The sequence below is a fragment of the Canis lupus genome, chromosome 10, assembly GCF_048164855.1.
Source record: "Canis lupus baileyi chromosome 10, mCanLup2.hap1, whole genome shotgun sequence".
Lineage (NCBI taxonomy): Eukaryota > Metazoa > Chordata > Mammalia > Carnivora > Canidae > Canis > Canis lupus.
In genome coordinates this window covers 27605947-27627500 of record NC_132847.1, presented here as the reverse complement: position 1 = coordinate 27627500, position 21554 = coordinate 27605947, and the positions used below count along the sequence as shown (strand labels likewise).

Here is a 21554-nt window from a genome sequence, read left to right as displayed (position 1 = left end):
GGATTCTCAGCTGCCAAAGAAAGTAGACTAGCTTAGCGTTTGACATTTCCTTTTGGCAGTCATTAGTCCTTAATGTGTCACTGTCTAGAGGCTAAATGGAATAGTTTCCTTTTTACTTTAGCAGCTCATTCTTAGGCCTGAGGAAACCTATCAAAGGCTAAATCCACCCTACAAAAAAGCTGCCAACTAAAGATGTTATAATATGAAAATAACAATATGACCAAAACACCTCTCTCCACAAGCCCCTAATCTAGAGTCTGAACAGTAACTTTCTACACAGGAATTTCTACACAGGAATAAATTAAAGGGGAAAAAGCAAACATTTCCCAAGACCTCTGACAATGTGAGTGAGCCACCCACTAACAGAGGAAAACAGGATGGTTTCTAGTCAGTCTTGCTCATAAAATGATTCTTTAATACCTCTTCATTCCACCAAGCCCAGAGATTCGCCATCCCCTGCAAACTAATTTACTCCTCATTCTACATCTATTGTTGTTTCTCCCTTCGCCCACTCAATGCCAATCAATGTCAACCTTGTCTTTCTGTCTTTGTATATCCTATTTAATATAGTTTTATACTTGCTCCAGTGCTTTATAATAATAAAACAATTTCATTTTCGGTTTTTAAACTCCATTGTACCAGTTATCTCTTCTAAGCCAGATCTCTTCATTCTTATTTTTGCCCAAGAAAGAGTACTAAAAAAGGAAAAACAGAGAAAGATAATAGTAGACAGGATGTTTATATTCAGGCAAGGCTTTCTTTCTCTAGCTGTAAACCATGTCTTCATAATCAACAGCAAAAGGAAGGACTCTGAAATCATGCTGGCCAACAAAACAGTGTTTAAGCCACCCAATGGCTGTATTGTGGCAACTTCTCAGTAAGAAATTTCTTTTTTTTTTCTTAAGATTTTATTTATTTGTTCATGAGAGACACACAGAGCGAGACAGAGACATAGGCTGAGGGAGAAGCAGGCTCCTGGAAGGGAGCTCAATGTGGGACTAGATCACGAAACTCTTATCCTCTGTGCAGCCTTTCTAATTCATAGCTGCTGCTCAACCAACAAAGTCACCTTGCCATGACCCTTCATAACTGTACCTAAAGTCATAATTTCCTATTTCAGTTCCCAGATACTAATTGTATCATTTTCTCATTATTTTCCCATACAAATTCTTAAGAGAACCTAACTGGCCTAAGAGACAACAAAGGCCAAACTATGAACTGGGGGACAGAGAAGGGGAGTAAGATGGGATAAACAAGGCCTTCTAGAGTTTACAAGACAAACAGATGCCCTCAGAAGGGCTAAAAACACATGGTAGGGAATATGTCCTTAGACAAGTTATTATATTATCCTGGCCTACTCAATAACCATAATGATGATGCTATGTCTTTCTTTTTTAACTTACTATAGGATTTTCCAAACATATTCAAAAGGACTGAGAATAGTCAGTATCTTATGTCCTTATGCAATATCATCAGCCTTTAACAATCATCAACTCTTTGCTTTCTTGTTTCATCTGTGATACTATTTTTTTTTAAGATTTATTTATTTATTCCTGAGAGACACAGAGAGAGAGAGGCAGAGAGGCAGAGACGCAGGCAGAGGGAGAAGCAGGCTTGCCACACAGGGAGCCCCATGTAGGACTCATCCTGGATCCCAGGATCACGCCCTGAGCCAAAAGCAGATGCTCAACCATTGAACCATCCAAGCATCCCATCTGTGATACTATTATTTTATTGCTGGAATATTTTAAATCCACAACACTGGGCCATTTAATAAGGGATTATCCTACACATACCATTCCCCATACATCTATGTTCATATCTAGATATTAAAATCTTGTCAACTCTTGGGAGTCAAAGGAACTATCAACTATCACTTGACCAATGCCTCAAATAAAAAAATATATAGTTACTGATGTTTATCATCATCCCCTATAACTACTGTAATTCTTGATTCTGAGTGGTTTTAAGAAAATGGTAATTCTGCACTGCTTGGGAAACCCTAGTCAAAAAAATTAGTTTCATTCTAGCTTCTAGAGTTTGCCAAAATGAAAGAGCTATAGATATCAAAGAAATAGCCAATGGGGATCCCTGGGTGGCGCAGCGGTTTGGTGCCTGCCTTTGGCCCAGGGCACAATCCTGGAGACCTGGGATCGAATCCCACGTCAGGCTCCCCATGCATGGAGCCTGTTTCTCCCTCTGCCTATGTCTCTGCCTCTCTCTCTCTCTCTCTCTCACTCTCTCTCTCTGTGTGACTATCATTAAAAAGAAAAGAAAGAAAGAAAGAAAGAAAGAAAGAAAGAAAGAAAGAAAGAAAGAAAGAAAGAAAGAAAGAAAGAAAGAAAAAGAAATAGCCAATGCAGTCAGTTTTTAAAAACACTGATGAGAAATTTCCAGTTTTAGGGATGCCTGGGTGGCTCAGTTGGGTGCCTGTCTTGGGCCCAGAGCATGATCCTGGAGTCCCAGGATGGAGTCCCACATCAGGTCCCTGCATGGAGCCTTCTTATCCCTCTGCCTGTGTCTCTGCCTCTCTCTGTGTCTCTCATAAATAAATAAATAAAGTCTTTAAGGAAAAAAAAAAAAAAGGCTTAAAAAAAAGAAATTTCCAGTTTTAAAATTGCATTTTGTTCTAAATGCTATAAAATTTAATACTGTTTTAAAAAAAGAAAACTCAACAAATGTCCTCCTGAGTCCACTCTATCAATTAAGAAATTTTAATAGTCTAAGAAAGACCTGCTTTGAAAAGGCAGGGGGGAGGGGGAGACAAAAGGGGATAATTTAATCACGACAGAAGTCACCAACTATATATATGAACCAATTTTTTTATAGCCAGACAATTTTCCCATATATAATGGCCTTATTTATTTTTCACAGTAGAGAATCTTCAAAAAAAAAAAAAAAGACAAGATAAACAAGTACGTTCTGCTTCCTGGCAACAAGTATATTTATTATTATGAGCTTTAAAGATTATAATTGGGTATCACTGGTCAAATATTTATCATTTTTCTTATAACAGTATTTCAGGTTATTTAATACCAAGGAATAATAAGCAATGTTCATATAGACACAAAACAAGGGCAAGCCAAAACATAAATCTTTTCATTCCTAGAATAGCAGTTTCATATCTGAATCTACAAAACCAATAATTCTCCCTCAAAGTAGAAAGAAGTAATTCAGGACAAGTATGCTCTGGTATTAAATTTTAAGGACAATTAGCAAGGAAGCTTTGAAATAAGATGCTACACTGCATTCTATTTGGTAGACAATTACAAAATGCAAATTTTTTACAAAACTAAAAGTCAGACAATCTGCAACTGGAGTAAAACCAAACCAGGAGGCCAATCATTTCAACACATCTGAAAATAACACTCGTAAGACAATTTACTGCCCAGATGTTGTTTTAGAATAAATCAATGAAAGAACGTATCTTTCGTACAGTATGTCTCCAAATCATGCCGTTATGAAAAGGTCCCAGGGCCATTTTCAGAGAATGACCAAACAAAATCAATTCTAGCAGTCTTCAGTTCTAGATATCCAATATTGCACTTTAAAATAAATAAGCTATTTATTGACTGTCCAGCACTTACTTAGCAGTCATCAGATATGAACACAGATTCAACCCAAAATAAACAAAGAATAAGGACATTCACTCAGAGAAGAAAATACCACATTCCACAGACTTCCACCCTTTTATTTTATGACTAAGAAATATGAAAACAGGGATCCCTGGGTGGCACAGTGGTTTGGCGCCTGCCTTTGGCTCAGGGCGCGATCCTGGAGACTCCGGATCGAATCCCATGTCGGGCTCCCGGTGCATGGAGCCTGCTTCTCCCTCTGCCTGTGGCAGTTTGCAAACCCAAGAGTTTTTATTAACCACCTAAGTCCTCTAAAACATGTAATTTCAGGAAAAAAATATTGAGATCAATGAACAGAAAACATTAAGGTAGAAAATGAACAGAAAACATTAAGGTAGAAAGTTACAATTCATAAGCTTTAATTAATTAAGAAAGGGCAGTTTGCAAACCCAAGAGTTTTTATTAACCACCTAAGTCCTCTAAAACATGTAATTTCAGGAAAAAAATATTGAGATCAATGAACAGAAAACATTAAGGTAGAAAGTTACAATTCATAAGCTTTAATTTTACATTTGTCACATATGGGTATTCTAGATAAAATAAATAGGTAGCCTCCCAAAACACCTAGTTTGCTATGTTTAAACAGTTACAATATTTTAAATGAATTTCTTATTATCAACACATGACAATTTTGCCCAAAGTAAAGCCTACTTTTTGGGCCAAAAGGGATAATGGAGGGAAAAGGAAGTATTACAAATGTAACTAAAACAATGCTAACTTGCCAGCCCCTAGATGGCTCAGTCAGTTACACATCTGTCTTTGACTCAGGTTAAGATCCCAGGGTCCTGGTATCTAGCCCACAGGCAGGCACCCTGCTCAGTGGGGAGTCGGCTTCTCCCTCGGCCCCACCCCCTTACTTGTGCACGCCCACGCTCCTGTGTGTTCGCTCTCCCCCCGAAATAAATAAAATCTGTAAAACAATGCCAATTTTCGGGGCACCTGGAGGCTCAGTGGTTGAGCCTCTGCCTTTGACTCAGGTCGTGACCCCAGGATTGAGTCCCACCATCAGGCTCCCTGCAAGGAGCCTGCTTCTCCCTCTGCCTCTCTCTCTCTCTCTGTGTCTCTCATGAATAAATAAAAAATATATATTATATATATATTTTTTTATTTATTCATGAGAATATATAAAATAAAATAAAATAAAATAAAATAAAAGCCTGAACTAAAGAGGATGGAGTGGTGCCACTACAACTCTTTGCTATAGGAAAAAAAAACAGCAAGGAATGGAGTTGTCACACAAAGTCAAGAAGGACCTGCCACTCTTTACAAGAAAGAACAGCCTCAGTCTCCGCAGATGCAGATCCTGGTTTACCTTGTTTGTGGCTATGCTTCATTTACCATTCTTTTGTTTCAAGGAATTTTGATATTTTTGCAAGATCATCACCCATTATCCCATCATCATCATTTTACTTGGTCTTGTTTGGCTCTCTGTGCCTTTTAACAGGTCAGGTGGAAAGGCAGCCATTAACGAATCTGTTTTACCATTAGGAAAGAGCTCCAGGGAAGTTAATTTGATCAAGCTTAATAAATTCTATTTTCTGGAAACATCATCTTATTGCCCACGGTCTATGGCATCACTGAAAAGTACCAACAGGAGTAGCCCTGGACTAAAACCCAGAAGCCTTGGCTCTAGTCTTGTCTTTACTTGGGTATTATTGTGCCCAAGTTATCCCTACTTCCAGGCTGTTTTGAAAATAGGTGGCTGAGTTTTAGTTCTCTGGTTAAGAATGAATAAACGCAATCCACTCTATCACACTGACTACACTTAAATCCACGGACAGAACGCACAGAGTAGCAATCTGAGAACTGAAATGAGAAAGGGCCAAATCCACAATTATAGCTGTACACTGCAACACTCCTCTCTCAGTAATCCTTAAGAGCAAGCTGATAGATAGATAGATAGACAGACAGACAGACAGACAGCGAGGCAGGGTGGGGTACAGAGAGAGAGAGAGAGAGAGAGAGAAGCAATGTATGGAAGAATTGAACCAATTGGATCAACCAACACCATCAACCAACTGGATCTAATAGACATTTATAAATCACTCCATCCAGAGATCCCTGGGTGGCTCAATCCAGAGATCCCTGGGTGGCTCAGCAGTTTAGCGCCTGCCGTTGGCCCAGGGTGTGATCCTGGAGTCTTGGGATCGAGTTCCGCATTGGGCTCCCTGCATGGAGCCTGCTAATCCCTCCGCCTGTGTCTCTCTGCACCTCTCTCTCTCTCTCTCTCTCATGAATAAATAAATAAAATATTTTAAAAAAAAATCACTGCATCTGACAAGAGCAAAATTCACCTATTCTTTCCAAATGCAGATAGAACATTCACAAAAGTAGCACTGGCTCATAAAACAAATTTTAAGAAACAACTTAAAGAAATGAAATTATTCAAAATATGTTCTTTGGTCATATTAAGTTTTAATTAAACTAGAAATAGCTGGGATCCCTGGGTGGCTCAGCGGTTTGGCGCCTGCCTTCGGCCAAGGACATGACCCTGGAGTCCCGGGATCGAATCCCACGTCAGGCTCCCTGCATGGAGCCTGCTTCTCCCTCTGCCTGTGTCTCTGCCTCTTTCTCTGTCTCTCATGAATAAATAAATAAAATCTTTTAAAAGGGGGGGGGGGAGGAAGGAGGGAAGGAAGGAAGGAAGGAAGGAAGGAAGGAAGGAAGGAAGGAAGGAAGGAAGGAAGGAAGGAAGGAAGGAAGGAAGGAAGGAAGGGAGGGAGGGAGGGAAAGGGGGAGAGAGAGAAAAAGAAGAGAGAAAGAGAGAAAGAGAGAAAGAGAGAAAGAGAGAAAGAGAGAAAGAAAGAAAGAAAGAAAGAAAGAAAGAAAGAAAGAAAGAAAGAAAAGAAAAGAAAAGAAAAAAGAAAGACGAAAGAAAAGAAGGAAGGGAGGAAGGAGGGAGGGAGGGAGGGAGGGAGGGAGGGAGGGAGGGAAAGAAAGAAAAGAAAAGAAAAGAAAAGAAAAGAAAAGAAAGAAAGAAAGAAAGAAAGAAAGAAAGAAAGAAAGAAAGAAAGAGAGAAGAAAGAAAGAGAAAGAAAAGAGAAAAGAAAGAAAAGAAAGAAAAGAAAGAAAAGAAAAGAAAAGAAAAGAAAAGAAAAGAAAAGAAAAGAAAAGAAAAGAAAAGAAAAGAAAAAGAAAAAGAAAAAGAAATAGCTACCTGGTGTGGCTCAGTTGGTTACATGTCTGCCTTTGACTCAGGTCATGATCCCAGGGTCCTAGAATCAAGCACCACAACAGGCTTCCTGCTCAGCAGGGAGACCACTCCCCTTCCCTTTACTCATGCTCACTCGCTGGCTCTCGGTCTCTGTTTCAAAATATATGTAAAATATATATATGGTGGAGCTTATGACTCTTGGTCTCAGGGACATGGGGTTTGAGCCCCACATTGGGTATAGAGACTACATAAAATCTTTAGGGGTGCCTGGATGGCACAGCTGGTTGAGCACCACGGACCAATACTGCTCAGGCCAAAACCGAACAGAATTTGTTTCTGTTCAGATCACGGTCTCAGGGTCCTAGGATTGAGTCCCACGTCAGGCTCTGTGTCTCCTTGGGATTCTCTTTCCCTCTCCCTGCTCCTCCCACTTGTGCACACACACTTGCTCTCTCTAAAATAAATAAATATTTTTTAAAAATAAATAAAATCATTCTTTTAAAACCAAAAATCCAAGAGAGTTATGGGACTAAAGGATCTAAGTTTACTTTTAAAGTTTTCCTGTAACACTGTCCAGAAACTGTGGGAAAATAGAGAAGAAAATTTATACCGGCTGTCACCCCACCACCTAGCGACAATTACTAACAGTGATATATTTAGAGATTTAACTTTTTAATACAAAAACATTTTTTGATATAAAATCTTTTCAAGCCTATCCATCTGAAGAACATAAGGTAAATACCAAAGATAGTCTAACAGAGGCTAAAACTTGATCTGCAGCCTGACACTGGGCAGGCTTCCATATCTACTCCATCATCCCAATCTCAAGAGACCATTCCACTACTGTTCCATTAGACCAGCACCATTTCATTCAATACATAAACATGTGTCTTTCTGTATATAAAAGGTTAAAAACTTGCCTGTTAAATACTGCAATTCATAACACTAGAGTAGCACACACAGGAAGAACCCTGAACCTCTTAAAAAGCAACACAAAATATATCTTGGGGAGAGGTCCTCCTCAGAGTTAAGAAGGTCTTTTAAACCTCTTGCCTTCCATGGGCAGAAAAAAAAAAAAAAAAAATCACACAATGTTTGACAACTAGATTTCCAAATTAAACAAATGCTGCTCCATCAATAGAAACAAGTCCTACAACATGCTCAAATTTTGCATTCAATGCAACATCTATTTATGTTTAAATTCTCTCAAATATGCTGGGCAGCTCACAGAAAAGCTTACACTAACAAATCAATAAAATCATATCCAAGCACAGCTACAGAATTATGGACTAGCAATACAGGTGAGATCAGATTATACGAAACCCAAAGGGTCAAACCAAGATGGAAATCACAGCATGTTGTATAACAAAACTTAGCTGCATAGCTGCACATCACAGAGCCAAATGAAACATCTATGACACTCAAGTCACATCAGAAAGCCTGGCTTGGGAGGACACTGTAAAAAGCTTTCCTGTTTGGCTCACTTCAAGCAGCTATACCAGACCTGGGTTTATCTTATTTAGGGTGGAATATTTAATTTCAGAACAGTCGTTTATAAAGCAATACAGTGGAAATATCCGTAGCCATTAAAGAGGATGATGTAAAATCACATTTGCTGTAGTAAAGATGCACACACAATGATTAAAGTATTAAGAGCCCAGACTTTCAGGTCAGAGATCTCAGCTGTATGTGTATGTATTTTTGAGCAAATAACAACTTATAGGGATCCCTGGGTGGCACAGCGGTTTGGCGCCTGCCTTTGGCCCGGGGCGCGATCCTGGAGACCCAGGATCGAATTCCACATCAGGCTCCCGGTGCATGGAGCCTGCTTCTCCCTCTGCCTGTGTCTCTGTGTCTCTGCCTCTCTCTCTCTCTCTCTCTCTCTGTGTGACTATCATAAATAAATAAAAATTAAAAAAAAAAAAAACTTATACACTTATTAAAAGGCAGTAAAATAGGCAGTAATATGTGTCTTTTAGGACAATGGCTGGCCTGTGGTATACAGTATAATAGTATAGATATTCCTTATTTTTATTGTTAATAAAAGAAGTGGTAAAAATAAAACAGATATAAAAAAATAAAACAGATACGTGTATACATACACACATATGCACAATGAAGCTGTAAAGCTGGACACGAAAAATAGGTGGTAGGATTACATGTGACATACAATGAATTTAGAATTATAATCAGAAAAAAAGTAAGCTATTCTAATTTTGAAAATAAGAAATGCAGCTACAAAATAATGTAGTAACAAGCTCTTCAAAGACACCAAAGGCTGGGAAGCTCAAGCTAGGCTAAAGTGATTCCGGGAAGGCATTTGCAAAACTGAGAAGAGATTAGCATCTAAATTAAGTGCTTCCCTTCACTAAAGTAACAATATATCTTTGAAAGTGAATATTAACTGCATCCTATTCATACATTCCATATCAAACTATTATCCAAATCAAATAAAAATTTTATGCCTGCTATATTAACATAATCAAACCCCTCAAATATATACGCAGTACAGTACCCAAAAAATGCCCAAGTTATTGCATTCCTCTTTTAGGATCCTAATACCACTGCATCCAGTGTTTTGGGTTTGGCCTGAGAACAAAGAACAAAGACAAAATTTATCTTCAAGCAAAAGCATCCTTGCCAGGTTCTAAGTTGTACCAATCTTCTTCTGTCTGAAACTATACTTTTAGGTATAAAAAAAATACAAGCTATGATAGCTACCATGTATGTATATGGTACCACTTTTGGACATTCAATGAGGTTGATGTTAAACTCTTATGTACTCAACTGGTTAAGTTATCCAGTAGTCAGAACTACTGAAGAGATACATAATGTGACCAACCAAAAACTACATATATAATTTTAAATTTTCTAGTAGCTGTAAATAAAAAGAAACAGGTAAAAAAAATAAATTTAAGAAGAGATTATATTCAACCCAATATATCCAAAATATTATGATATTGAGATATTTTACATACTTTTTTATGTACTCGGTCTTTGAAATATGGGGAGTAGTCTATACTTATAGCACATCTCAGTTTAAATTAGTCCTATTTAGGTACCTGATAGCCACATCTGGCTACTGGCTACCTACCACACCAGATGGCACAGAGCCAGAGCTACTCAAGCTCAAGCCCAAAGCTTTTTCTCACCAATTCTAAGTCCTCACTTCAGTCAGTCAACACATGTACCATGAACTGGCCAAGACTGCTCAGGCCAAAACCAAACAGAATGTTTCAAAGACTGGCGGTCTTCTGTTACTTCAGATACCGTGTTAAGTATTTTCAGATCTGGGGTATAAGGGGTAGGGAGGAGGAGTTTTGTTTATTTTTTGAGAGGTCAGAGGGTTTGAAGATGAGTGTGATAACAAAAACAAACAAGCATGGTCACAGTGAATTCTACCATTGGGAAAATCCAAAGCATGTGCTCCTGCACCTGGGTGGCTCAGTGGGTTAAGCAGCTAGCCTTCAGCGCAGGTCATGATCCCAGGGTCCTAGAAATGAGCCCCACTTCTGGTTTCCTGCTCTGTGGGGAACCTGCTTCTCACTGCCTCTCCCCTGGCTCATGCTCTCTTACTTGCACTCTCCGCCACATAAATAAATCTTTACCAAAAAAAAAAAGGTGCATGTTCTAATAAAAGAAGAAAGGAACACATGATGATCAGCATATCCTTCAGCAGGAGGAAGAGTGTGAAATGTAAAATTCAACTACATAAAGTACAATGCTCTTCAGAACATTTTTCACTGGCATTGAAATAACTTCAGAGAACATTCTAACACACAACTGCACTCTAAAAGTCAGCCATGTATTTAAGAAAGAAAAATTTTAACCCATTAATCTGTCTGTTTTAACCCATTAACATAATGGTTTGAACCCTAATTATATAATATTTTGTTTATAGACCAGAGAACATTAAAAGGACTAAGATTATTTTAAAACTAAAAAAAAAAAAAAAAAAACGATACATATAAGAAAGGGAATGTATATTCTTAAATGTTAACAATAGTGGTGGTTCAGTAATTTAATGCATACGTATGACTTTCAATTATGAAAAAATAAACAAAGTGGTAATTTTTTTTCCAAATTCAATTACATTTCCTTTTAATTTCAATCTATTCACTTTTAAGCTTTTAAGATTAGACACTCATCCAATCATCCAAGCTTTTTTTTTTTTTTTTTTTTTCCCTCTACAACTCTCCCAGGAGTAACCTCAAGCTGACAGAGCAGGAACAAATTAAACTTAACCACAATCACCACATTTCATTCCAAGGAAATGTGGAAGTCATTTGCAGAACTTACAAAGATCCACTGAATGTCAAAAGACCTCTATTGTCATGCATCTGAGGCATTTCCATAATGTTCAGTAAGTAGGGGTCAAATGCATTACTTTTAACATCAATATCTCTTAGCTCTCAGTACAGTAAGTTAGCAATACAGCCCAGAGTAACCTCCAACTCTAAACCACAATGCAAGCAGGAGCATTAAGGCTGTTGGCCTCCTGGACCTTGAAGCCTCTTAAAAGGCAGTTTGGCTCTCACCTGATGAAACAAATTTAACTCTACTATAACCTAGGACACCATTTCCCCCACTGCTTATTTCAGAGTAAGTGGTTTAAATTTTTCTACAAATGTCATCCTACACTGAGAGATGGGCAGAAGTAGTGGTAAACTGCCCATGGCATCGTTGCCTATAACCTTCTAGAATGTGAGGCAGCAAGCATCTTTTTTTTTTCACTAATATCCCAGCACCATGAATATGCATGGTTCGTTTTATTCATCCGAAGTCAGCATGAGTTAGTCTATAAAGCAATCACTTACTGAATATCTTTTCTAGTATTATACCAGCCCCTGAAAATATTTTTTAAATAACTCATCATTTATTCATTTTAGAGGGGAGAGGGGAGGGGCAAAGAGCAAGGGAGAAAGAAAAATTTTTAATATATTTTAAATTTTTTATTAGAGTTCAATTTGCCAACATATAGCATAACACCCAGTGCTCATCCCATCAAGTACCCCCCTCAGTGCCCGTCACCCAGTCACCCCAACCCCCCCCCACCTCCCTTTCCACTACCCCTTGTTCATTTCCCACAGTTAGGTGTCTCTCAAGAAAGAATATTTTAAGTAGACTCCATACCCATCCAATCCAGGCACTCCAGTTCCTGTCTTTTACAAGCTTAAACATAGTTGTAAAATTATATGAATAAAGAAAATATAATTGAATAACAATTCAAGGAAGTCAAAACTTAGGTACAAAACTTCAAACAGCAAAGGAATAAAACAGGATGGTACAGTTTCAAATAGCCTTCAGCAAACAGATGCAGGGGAAAAAATGTGGGCCTTGAACAAGAGCAAGTTAGGTTTTAAAGACGTTGGAAGAGGGTGGCTCAGTGGTTGAGCATCTGCCTTCAGCTCAGGGTGTGATCCCAGGATCCAGGATCGAGTCCCACGTCAGGCTCTCTACATGGACCCGGCTTCTCCCTCTGCCTACGTCTCTGTGCCTCTCTCTCTCTGTCTCACATGAATAAATAAATAAAGTCTTGAAAAAAAAAAAAAAAAGATGAATTCTGGATGAATCTCAAGATAATGATATAACAGTAACGAACCAGACTGAAGGAGTACATACTGAATTATTAAATTTATATGAAACTCCAGAAACTGCAAACTGATCTATACAGCAAAAGCAGACAGGGATGCCTGGGTGGCTCAGCGGTTGAGCAGCCTTAGGCTCAGGGTGTGATCCTGGGGTTCTGGGATGGAGTCCCATATCCGGCTCCCTGCAGGGAGCCTGCTTCTCCCTCAGCCTGTGTCTCTGTCTCTCATGAATAAATAAATCTTTAAAACAAAAAAGTTCCATGTACTGAACCAATTTTAATTATGCCAGATTGTCTTAATTTTCCACATAATTTTTTGTATAACTTTAAGAGAAATAATCAAAACTTAAAGTGAGCCATTTCTTAAAAATCAAGGTAGAGCTGACCCTAAAGAATGTAAAACAGGGCAGCTCGTGTGACTCAGCGGTTTAGCACCTGCCTTCCTCCAGGTTGTGATCCTGGAGTCCTGGGATCAAGTGCCACGTCAGGCTCCCTGCATAGAGCCTGCTTCTCCCTCTGCCTGTGTCTCTACCTCTCTCTCACTCACTCGGTGTCTCTCATGAATAAATAAATCTTTAAAAAAAAAAAAAAGTAAAATAAATCCTCTCTAAAGACGCCTCAGGGGATCCCTGGGTGGCGCAGCGGTTTGGCGCCTGCCTTTGGCCCAGGGCGCGATCCTGGAGACCCGGGATCGAATCCCACGTCAGGCTCCCGGTGCATGGAGCCTGCTTCTCCCTCTGCCTGTGTCTCTGCCTCTCTCTCTCTCACTGTGTGCCCATCATAAATAAATAAAAAATTTTAAAAAAAATTTAAAAAAAAAAATTAAAAAAAAGACGCCTCAGGTTTCCCAGCTAGAAATAACCTCATCGTCCACGCAATCCCCATGGCATTTTAGTAGTATGATGGCACGCCCCATAAATACTCTGTAGAGATCCTGTATTAGAAGGAAAAGATCACTGCCTCATTCCTACTCTTACTCAGTGCCCAGCACTCTACTTTGCATCTGACACATACTCAGTTATGAAATCAGCAATAGGCAAACACTGCTGGTTAAGTTCTGGTTGTCATTAAGGGTTCTAAATGCTTTTGAAAGCTTCCTAAATGAGCAAAAATCTAACCTTAGTTGCTTCTGCTTCTTGCAGACCCTATGATGTTCTAAGCTTTCAAGCGTGCTTCATTGCCCTCCTCCCTGGCTTTATCTTCATTCTATCATTTTTGACAGCATCTAACTTGTTCAGCATTACGTGAGTCAATACAAGGGAACTAAATATTTTTATCTTTAAGAAAGATCCAGAGACCATCTTCTAAAGTACCATCTGGGGATGCCTGCGTGGCTCAGTGGTTGAATGCCTGCCTTCAGCTCAGGGCGTGATCCTGGGGTCCTGGGATGGAGTCCCACATCGGGCTCCCCACAGGGAACCTGTTTCTCCCTCTGTCTGTAACTCTGCCTCTCTGTGTCTCTCATGAATTAATAAAATCTTTTAAAAATAAGATAAAATATAATATATTCTGAATCTCAAGATAATTTCTTCCAAAACCTCCACCATAATCTTTAAATTTCAGACAAAGATCTTTGTTCTAGCTTTTTTACATAATAAATGATACATAAGAGTGGTGTTATGGTCTCCATCTCTTCAAGTATAAATGAATGCTTCCTACCTTAACTTTACATCTGTGCCACAAACTCAAAACAGTATTTGTATGACACTCTGGAAAGAAACCAGAAGGTTACTCATGACCAGTGATGACTAGGCCAAGACCCAACCAACCCTAAGACTCAAGAGATCATTAAGAAGCTCTCAAATGCAAAATGGTTAGGAAGCTCTCCTATAGAACAATATGAAGAAATTTATCACATATCCTTCCCAACCAAAGAGATTTCCTACTCATAACTACATTTTTTATTTTTATACTACTCCGGTACTACATGTGATAGCAGATAACTGACCCACACACATACCCTGAGTCCTTTGCTTCCCTGTTTAAAACTCTGAGATCATGAACCATCCTTCAAATTATCCATTTTTTATATTTTCTGACTTTCAAGCTTAGGTACGGATTTTTAAATGTGCCCCATATTTTCACTCTGACTTAACGGCTTTTTCCATTTGATTTAACTAAGCCTCTAATCGCAATTTTCTGAGGTAGACTGCATATGATCAAAACATGGCTATGGCTTAAAGAAATTCAATATGCTTCACTAATTTCACAATATGGTAGAAAAAAGATAAACACACTAAGGCGTTCATCTTCACCCTAGGAATTCCATCATGACTCACGATTATACTCACTTACACAGGCTTATATGTGAATACGATGTATGACAAATGAATAAATGAGAACGTACTAACATCTTTCCCTGAAGAGCATTAAAGAGACAAAAATCACTAGTGAGAACTAGTTTGTATTGTTCTCTTCCCTTTAAAATAATTTTATATAAATTTTATTTAACGTACTCCTTTTCTGTGACAGTAAATATTAGGTACAAGGTCTAAATTACAGTAACTCTAAGCATTAAATAACTGGAATGGCAGAAGTATTAGGGAAAGAAAAAGGAAGGTAATGACGAGAGATAAAAATCAACAAGTGCAGTAACATCTACAGAAAAAAAAGGTTTTAAAGGACTGGTGTTTAAACACAAACCTTAAAAATTCAAAATCACTACTCAGTCTGCCTAATATAGCTCTAGTTGGTAATTACCTCTTTTGACATTCTATATGGTTCATGAAAAAAACTACCAACTATAAATATTTTCAGCATTCCCTTCTGCCCAAAATTAGATAGACGCCTACAGGTGATAATGAAATTTTAGGGATACTGAACGTCATTATCCTTAGGACATGGATGCTGAAGTATTTAGAATTGAAGCAACACAATGTCTGCAACTTACAACCAAATGTTCAATGGAAAAAGAGGTTATGTATATCTGTATACAAATACACCATTCATGTGTACACACAAATGTGCACATGTATCTAAGTGTTAACTGGTGAATCTAGATAAAGAATAGATGGGGGTAGCCTGGGTGGCTCAGCAGATTAGCGCCACCTTCAGCCCAGGGCATGTTCCTCGAAATCCGAGATGGAGCCCCCCACATCGAGCTCCCCGCATGCAGCCTACTTCTCCCTCTGCCTGTGTCTCTGCCTCTGTCTCTCATGAATAAATAAATAAAATCTTCAAAAAAAAAAAAAAAGTAGATGGGTATACATTGTAGGGTTTTTACAAGTTTAAAATTTTTCAGTATAAAAAGCTAGGAAGAAAGGGGAACCATAGAAAGCCCCTTTTTCATACAATCCTTGAAAATTTTGCCCCATCCTAAACAATCAAGGAACGAAGAGCATATTTGCCACTTTTAGTTAAAACATGGCAGATTCAGCATTTGTTACAGAAAACTCTCACTTCAAAGAAAAGTTCTGATACTCACATTGCCCATGTATTCTGAGAGCAGGTCCTGCAGGGCCTGACGGACAGCATTACACTCTGCCACAATTCTCTCACGCCGGTCATCACGTGTGCAAGACGAGTCAGCCATGAGGGCGGCCCCACTAATGATACTTTCTAGACGTTCCTCCAAGGAAGGTCTAAAGCGCTCCTCGCTGAAGCTCAAGGGGTCCACAATGATTTGTTTCTGCAGAGAAAATGTTATTGAATCTTAGGGTTAATCTCTGTCCCCTCCATTACTAAAGAAGGTGACCATAGTGTTGATAAGGAATATCAAGATTTAATACGAAAATTCCAATGCCTAAAAAGAAAGTTATACATCTTGGTAGACGACAGCTGCACAATTTTGCCTATGGTAGATCACTTCTCAAAGAAGGCACTGGAAGTAGTATTATCCACCTGAATGGGGCCTCGGTAAGATATATCACATATGCCAACACAAATACGTCAGCATAAAAATAATGTTCACACTACTGAATCTGAACATCTCATGTCAGCCTATACAGTAGGAGTAAAGTTACCACATGAGAATTGCAAGGAAAAGAAGTTAGTTCTCTTTTCTACATACAGAGTATAAAAACGACATTAGCAGAACTGTTTCACAGCAAAAAAAAAACCACAACACTGATTTCTATCCTTTAAGTTTCAGAACAGAATGCATTTAATCATTTCTAATCTATTTTCCTCATCTTACACATCTCATCATACTTTTAAAACAATGCAGTCTCATATTTATCCTGTTATATCTAAATTAGGGGCTCTCTTCACTTAAAGACTTCCAGGTGAACTTTAAGAGATGATGGCAATCCATCCCAAAAAAGCCATTCTGTGAGATATGACTGCCCCAGTAAGAATAAATCCTTGCTGTCTTCTCTTCACTCCCCTGATTTCACTTAAATCCAGCTTTACCAGATGAGTGAGGTCAGGTCACAAGCAAGCTTCAGGTACAAGGTCAAACATCAATACCCCCGGGACAGCCTCGCTTCAATTTTTCCATTTAATACAATTTATCCTCACACTGGCAAATGTCTGTGCAAATACTTTGCCTTCAATTTTTCTTTATACGGACTATTCTTACTGATTTCAAATACCAAGTTTTTTCTTTAAAAAGAGCTTGCCCTTTTCCATTAAGTATACATTTTTTCTTTCCATTCCCAACAACCCTCAGTTTCAAAACTGAACATTCAATGCTTTCAGTTCATGATTAACCTACATTTTAGCTGACCATTTTTCTTACCAGATTAAGTTATTACAAGAATTCTCTGCTCAAAATTCAATCTACAATGCCTTCTGACCAATAGGACTGAGGAATGAATGGTCATAGAATCCTAAAACAATCATTGAGTTCCAATGGGCCTGTAATCGTTTTGTCCAACCCCCTCATTTTATGAAGTCTCACTCTAGCCCCAAGAGGTTAAGTAGTCTCTGACAGTTACTACTTAAGTTTAGGGCAAAATATAATACTAAATGCCTTCAAAGAGGCCAATACCTAAGACTGCCAAATTTGAGGTGAAGTGGGTAAAAGTGTCAATACATCTTAAAATGCAGCATAAGAGTTTACTATAAAGTCATTTAAGGTTTAAGGCTTCAGGGTAAAAAGTCAGTTCTAACATCAGAGTCCACAGAATTAACATTATCTTTATGATTTATGAAGTCTTAAATCAGTCATGTATATCTGCAATGATCACCCTTTACCCAAGCCAAAGTAAAGGGTGAGACGAAAGAAGAAAAGATAAAGCAAAGGAAAACTGTTAAAAACAAAATGCACTCCATTATATAGATTCTCTGCTTCAAAGCATCCCTACTTATGAAAAGACGCTGGCCACGTGGAAGGCAATTTTCTCTTATGTCAACCCCCACACCCCCCAAAAAGAGTAACCCAACAGTTGGTATAAAAGAAAACAAAATTAAAAAAAGAAATCTTAAATTGCTGCCATCTACTGGAAGCCATGAGGCACTGTGGGTAGAAGTTTTTAAAAAAATAGAAAATAAAAAAATAAAAAATAAAAAACCACCAAGAAAATTAAGATTAGAGTTGATATATAGCAGAGTATACAGAGAACATATATACAGAACAGATCCAGGGCATCAGCTATAAAAGATAATTATATGAAATTATGCTGAGAGTACTTTATGCCCAAATTTGCTTCTACCTGATTAAATTTTATATATTACTACAATTTAATCATTGAGAATTACATCTAGGCAGACAAGTAAGATTAACATGACAATACTTCTGTCATCATCACTTAAAACATCTGGGAAAAACCCACTAGACTCTGAGCTCCTGGAGGACAGTCTCTCCACGCACTCTGCCTCTATCTCCCAAAGCTTTACATTTGCCAAAAAGTTAAAATCTTGGGTGAAATGAACTAAACTCATATTCTCAACAGATAAAGACCCCACGGGAAACATAATTTTCATAAAGGAATTCAGAAGTTCAACAGAAAAGAAAAACAAAAAGAGGGAAAAAAGATGTTGTAAGCCAAATCAACATCAAGTAGACTGATGATTTCTAAAATTTCTTTTTGACATACAAATTGCCTCAAATCTAAGTAGGAAATGAATTTTCTTAAGAAACCATGATCACATTTCCCTAGAAATCTCTTAACTTTGGGCGATGGTCAAGAACCTGAAGTTTCCTCCCAAGTATAACTTACATCAAAATTATTGAGCGCATATGCCAGTTCTCCTCCTCCTCCACCCGGGTGCTGGGAAGCATCATCTGATGCAGTGGCTTGGGCTGCATTAGAAATGCCTGTGACCGCTTGCTGCAGCTGCTTATATATCAGGTCTCTGTTAGCCTTATAGGCTGCAACATCAGGGTGCTGTAGGCACGCCTGGGATGCAGTATAGAGGATTGGAACGTTTTTCTGCAAGATTCCTCTGGCTGCAGCCATCTGATCACGATGGCCCACATCTTTCAGTTCCTATAAAACAAGTAATCATAAAAACATTTGTCAGTAAATGCTGAAAAGTGAGAAATGCTACTAATTAGATACAATAGTTTCATCAAGAGTCTAGCTTCATAACAAAGGAGGTAGCACGGGTTATTAGGTAAGAGTTCAAACATGACCAAACCACACAGATCTGAATTTGAATCTCCAGCTCTACTTTTCCCTGGCTATTGTGATCTTATTTAAAAATCCTCCTACTCAAGGAAGCATCTGATTGGCTCAGTGTAGAGCATGTGACTTTTGATCTCTGGGTTTTTAAGTTTGAGCCCCATGTTGGATGTAGAAATTACTTAAAAATTTTAAAAATCTCTAAAAAATAAAATAAAACCCCCATACTTGGTTTCACCTTCTATAAAATAGGAGCAAAAATATAGTTCCCTAATTGTCCTGAGGATCAAATGGGATAATGCATCTAGCATTAAAGCACCTAGCACAGCACTAACTAAAAAGTAAAACTTAAAACTGAGTAACACCTTCAGCACAACTAATCCAACCAATTCCAACCAAATTAGAAAAATCATTCAGAGACTATTTAAACGAAGGAAGATTTAGTTTGAGTATTTCTCTTTTACTAAATTGTAAAAGTTCACTCTAAGAGTTTTGTGAAACTTGGTCTGGGATACCACAGATGTACATGAACTATACAAATCAGCCAAGTGAGGATATAGCAGGCTATTCTCTCAAGTACACAACTCTGTCCCCCTCCTTCCCTCCCATTTCCTCATCCCAAAGATGGCCTTAGGACATGCATCATTAAGCCATAAAGCTGAGGCTCAGGTGTTCCATGACTTTTATCCAAAAGTTTTTATTTCATCTGTAATACTCTATATACATGTGGTCTTAAGTGAAACTGTCCTTTCTCAATTTTCTCTACCCTATAATTATAATCCACAGTTTAAAAAATTTGAAGTTCCTGGCATGATTTCCAATACTTTGTAGGCTGAATGGATACACTAAATGACAAATAAGTGATACCAAAATAAGTGACAAGCAAGATAGGAAGAGGATATTTCTGGTACCATTGTTACTGAAAGTGTTCAGAATGGGGGGAGAAACATTTGTCTTTAGTAAATGTGGATTACCACCACAAAAGAAAAATAGAAGTAACAATCCTAACTGACCACCAGATCAGCTCTATTTTATGTGTGAACACAGAATTTCAATGTTAATTGCACCAACTAAATCCTACATTACAAATTTAAATGTCTTTTAAAAGAGTGTTATATGTGTAAACAGTAAGAAAAAATTAAGAAAGGCCAAAGTCAATAACTCAATTTGAAGTCTGACTTAGCCATTTAATGGCTCATCTTTTTTAGATGAGTTCCTAATTAAGCATTAGAGACACCTAAGTGGCTTCTTTTTCTTCTGATCCTTCATCTCACAATATATTTTAGGTTTGCATCTTCATTCAAACCTTGTAGAATATGACAGCTTACTTTTCCTCCTAGAATTCTTTTCTCATTTGGAATCTGAATTTGCAAATAATAGCTCAGAGTACTCCAAATGCCCTGTAGCACAGTACATTAGGCTAAATATTCAGAAACAGGACCCTGTGGATTTAAAAAATCAGCGATTATTTCCAGACTCAAGCTATGACAGGGGGCCAAGGATAACCATTACGTTTAGCTGCATCTGTTCTGTGTGGCATATTCTAAATGTCTCGCCCTCACCACCACCTCAGGGCCTTAAAGTCTTCTAGGAAGGCATTTGCCTCTAAGTACTTGTATTGTCCTCTGTTTAATAAAATGCTTTGCAATTAGCTCTGGAATTCTTCCCTAGGTATTTATAACCTAGATCAGTATAGTCTCTTATAAAAGTTACCAAAGAAACCTCTGGTCACCTGAAGTTAGTAAGTGCCACAATTACTACTCAACACTTGACTTTCCCAAAGCCACTGCCTGCCCTGGTGTATGAGAACTTCTACCTTTCTACAGACTACACTAGGTAAAAAAATATGCAGAAACAGGAACCCATGGATTTAGAGAATTGATGATCATCTCAAGACTCAAGGTGTGACCTAACCATTATGTTTAAGCAGCTAGTATACACAAGCATGTGGCATTTTCTACGCTTTACCCACACAGAATTTATGACAGATAGACTATTTACCAAATTGGGGAGGGGAGAATGTATTTTAATCTATGGTGAAAATGACAACTAAATATCATCATTTGGGCAGCCCCGGTGGCTCAGCGGCTTCACACCACCTCCAGCCCAGGGCGTGATCCTGGAAACCTGGGATCGAGTCCCACATCGGGCTCCCTACATGGAGCCTGCTTCTCACTCTACCTATGCCTCTGCCTTTCTCTCTCTCTCTCTGTGTCTCTCATGATTAAATAAATAAAATCTTTTTTAAAAATTAATTAAAAAAAAATAAATATAATTTGTCCTAACTGCTAACATGTTCTGCTTTCTCTAAGAACCATGTTTGCCATGATACAAAGAAACTAGATTTTGTTAAGATAGGAAAATGGACACTATCACAAGACAGCACTATTTACTATCTATATAGTGGTGATAAGTAATCTGTATTGGTGAAAAAAATGAGCTGAGGAATTTAATAGATTACTTACGAAACTAGAGCCCCTTAATCTACCTTAACCTTCATGATTCCCAAACTTTATCAATCCAATTATGTTTTAGGGCAGCCGGGGTGGCTCAGGAGTTTAGCGCCGCCTTCCGCCCAGGTCGTGGTCCTGGAGACCTGGGATCGAGTCCCAGGTCAGGCTCCCTGCATGGTGCCTGCTTCTCCCTCTGCCCGTGTCTCTACCACTGCC

The 21554-nt window shown here is 38.3% G+C and overlaps 1 protein-coding gene across 6 annotated transcripts in view; it reads right to left on the bottom strand.

The window, feature by feature from the left end:
- The window catches only part of CTNNA1 (catenin alpha 1), a 184932-nt gene that overhangs the window by 96278 nt on the left and 67100 nt on the right, over positions 1–21554 (bottom strand). For all 6 annotated transcript variants that reach the window (XM_072841227.1, XM_072841226.1, XM_072841222.1 and 3 more), the window contains 2 exons: positions 18481–18750; positions 15804–16007 (listed from right to left, as the gene is read on the bottom strand). In XM_072841227.1, coding sequence (XP_072697328.1) covers positions 15804–16007; positions 18481–18750 — 474 coding nt within the window. The remainder of the gene's footprint in view (positions 1–15803; positions 16008–18480; positions 18751–21554) is intronic.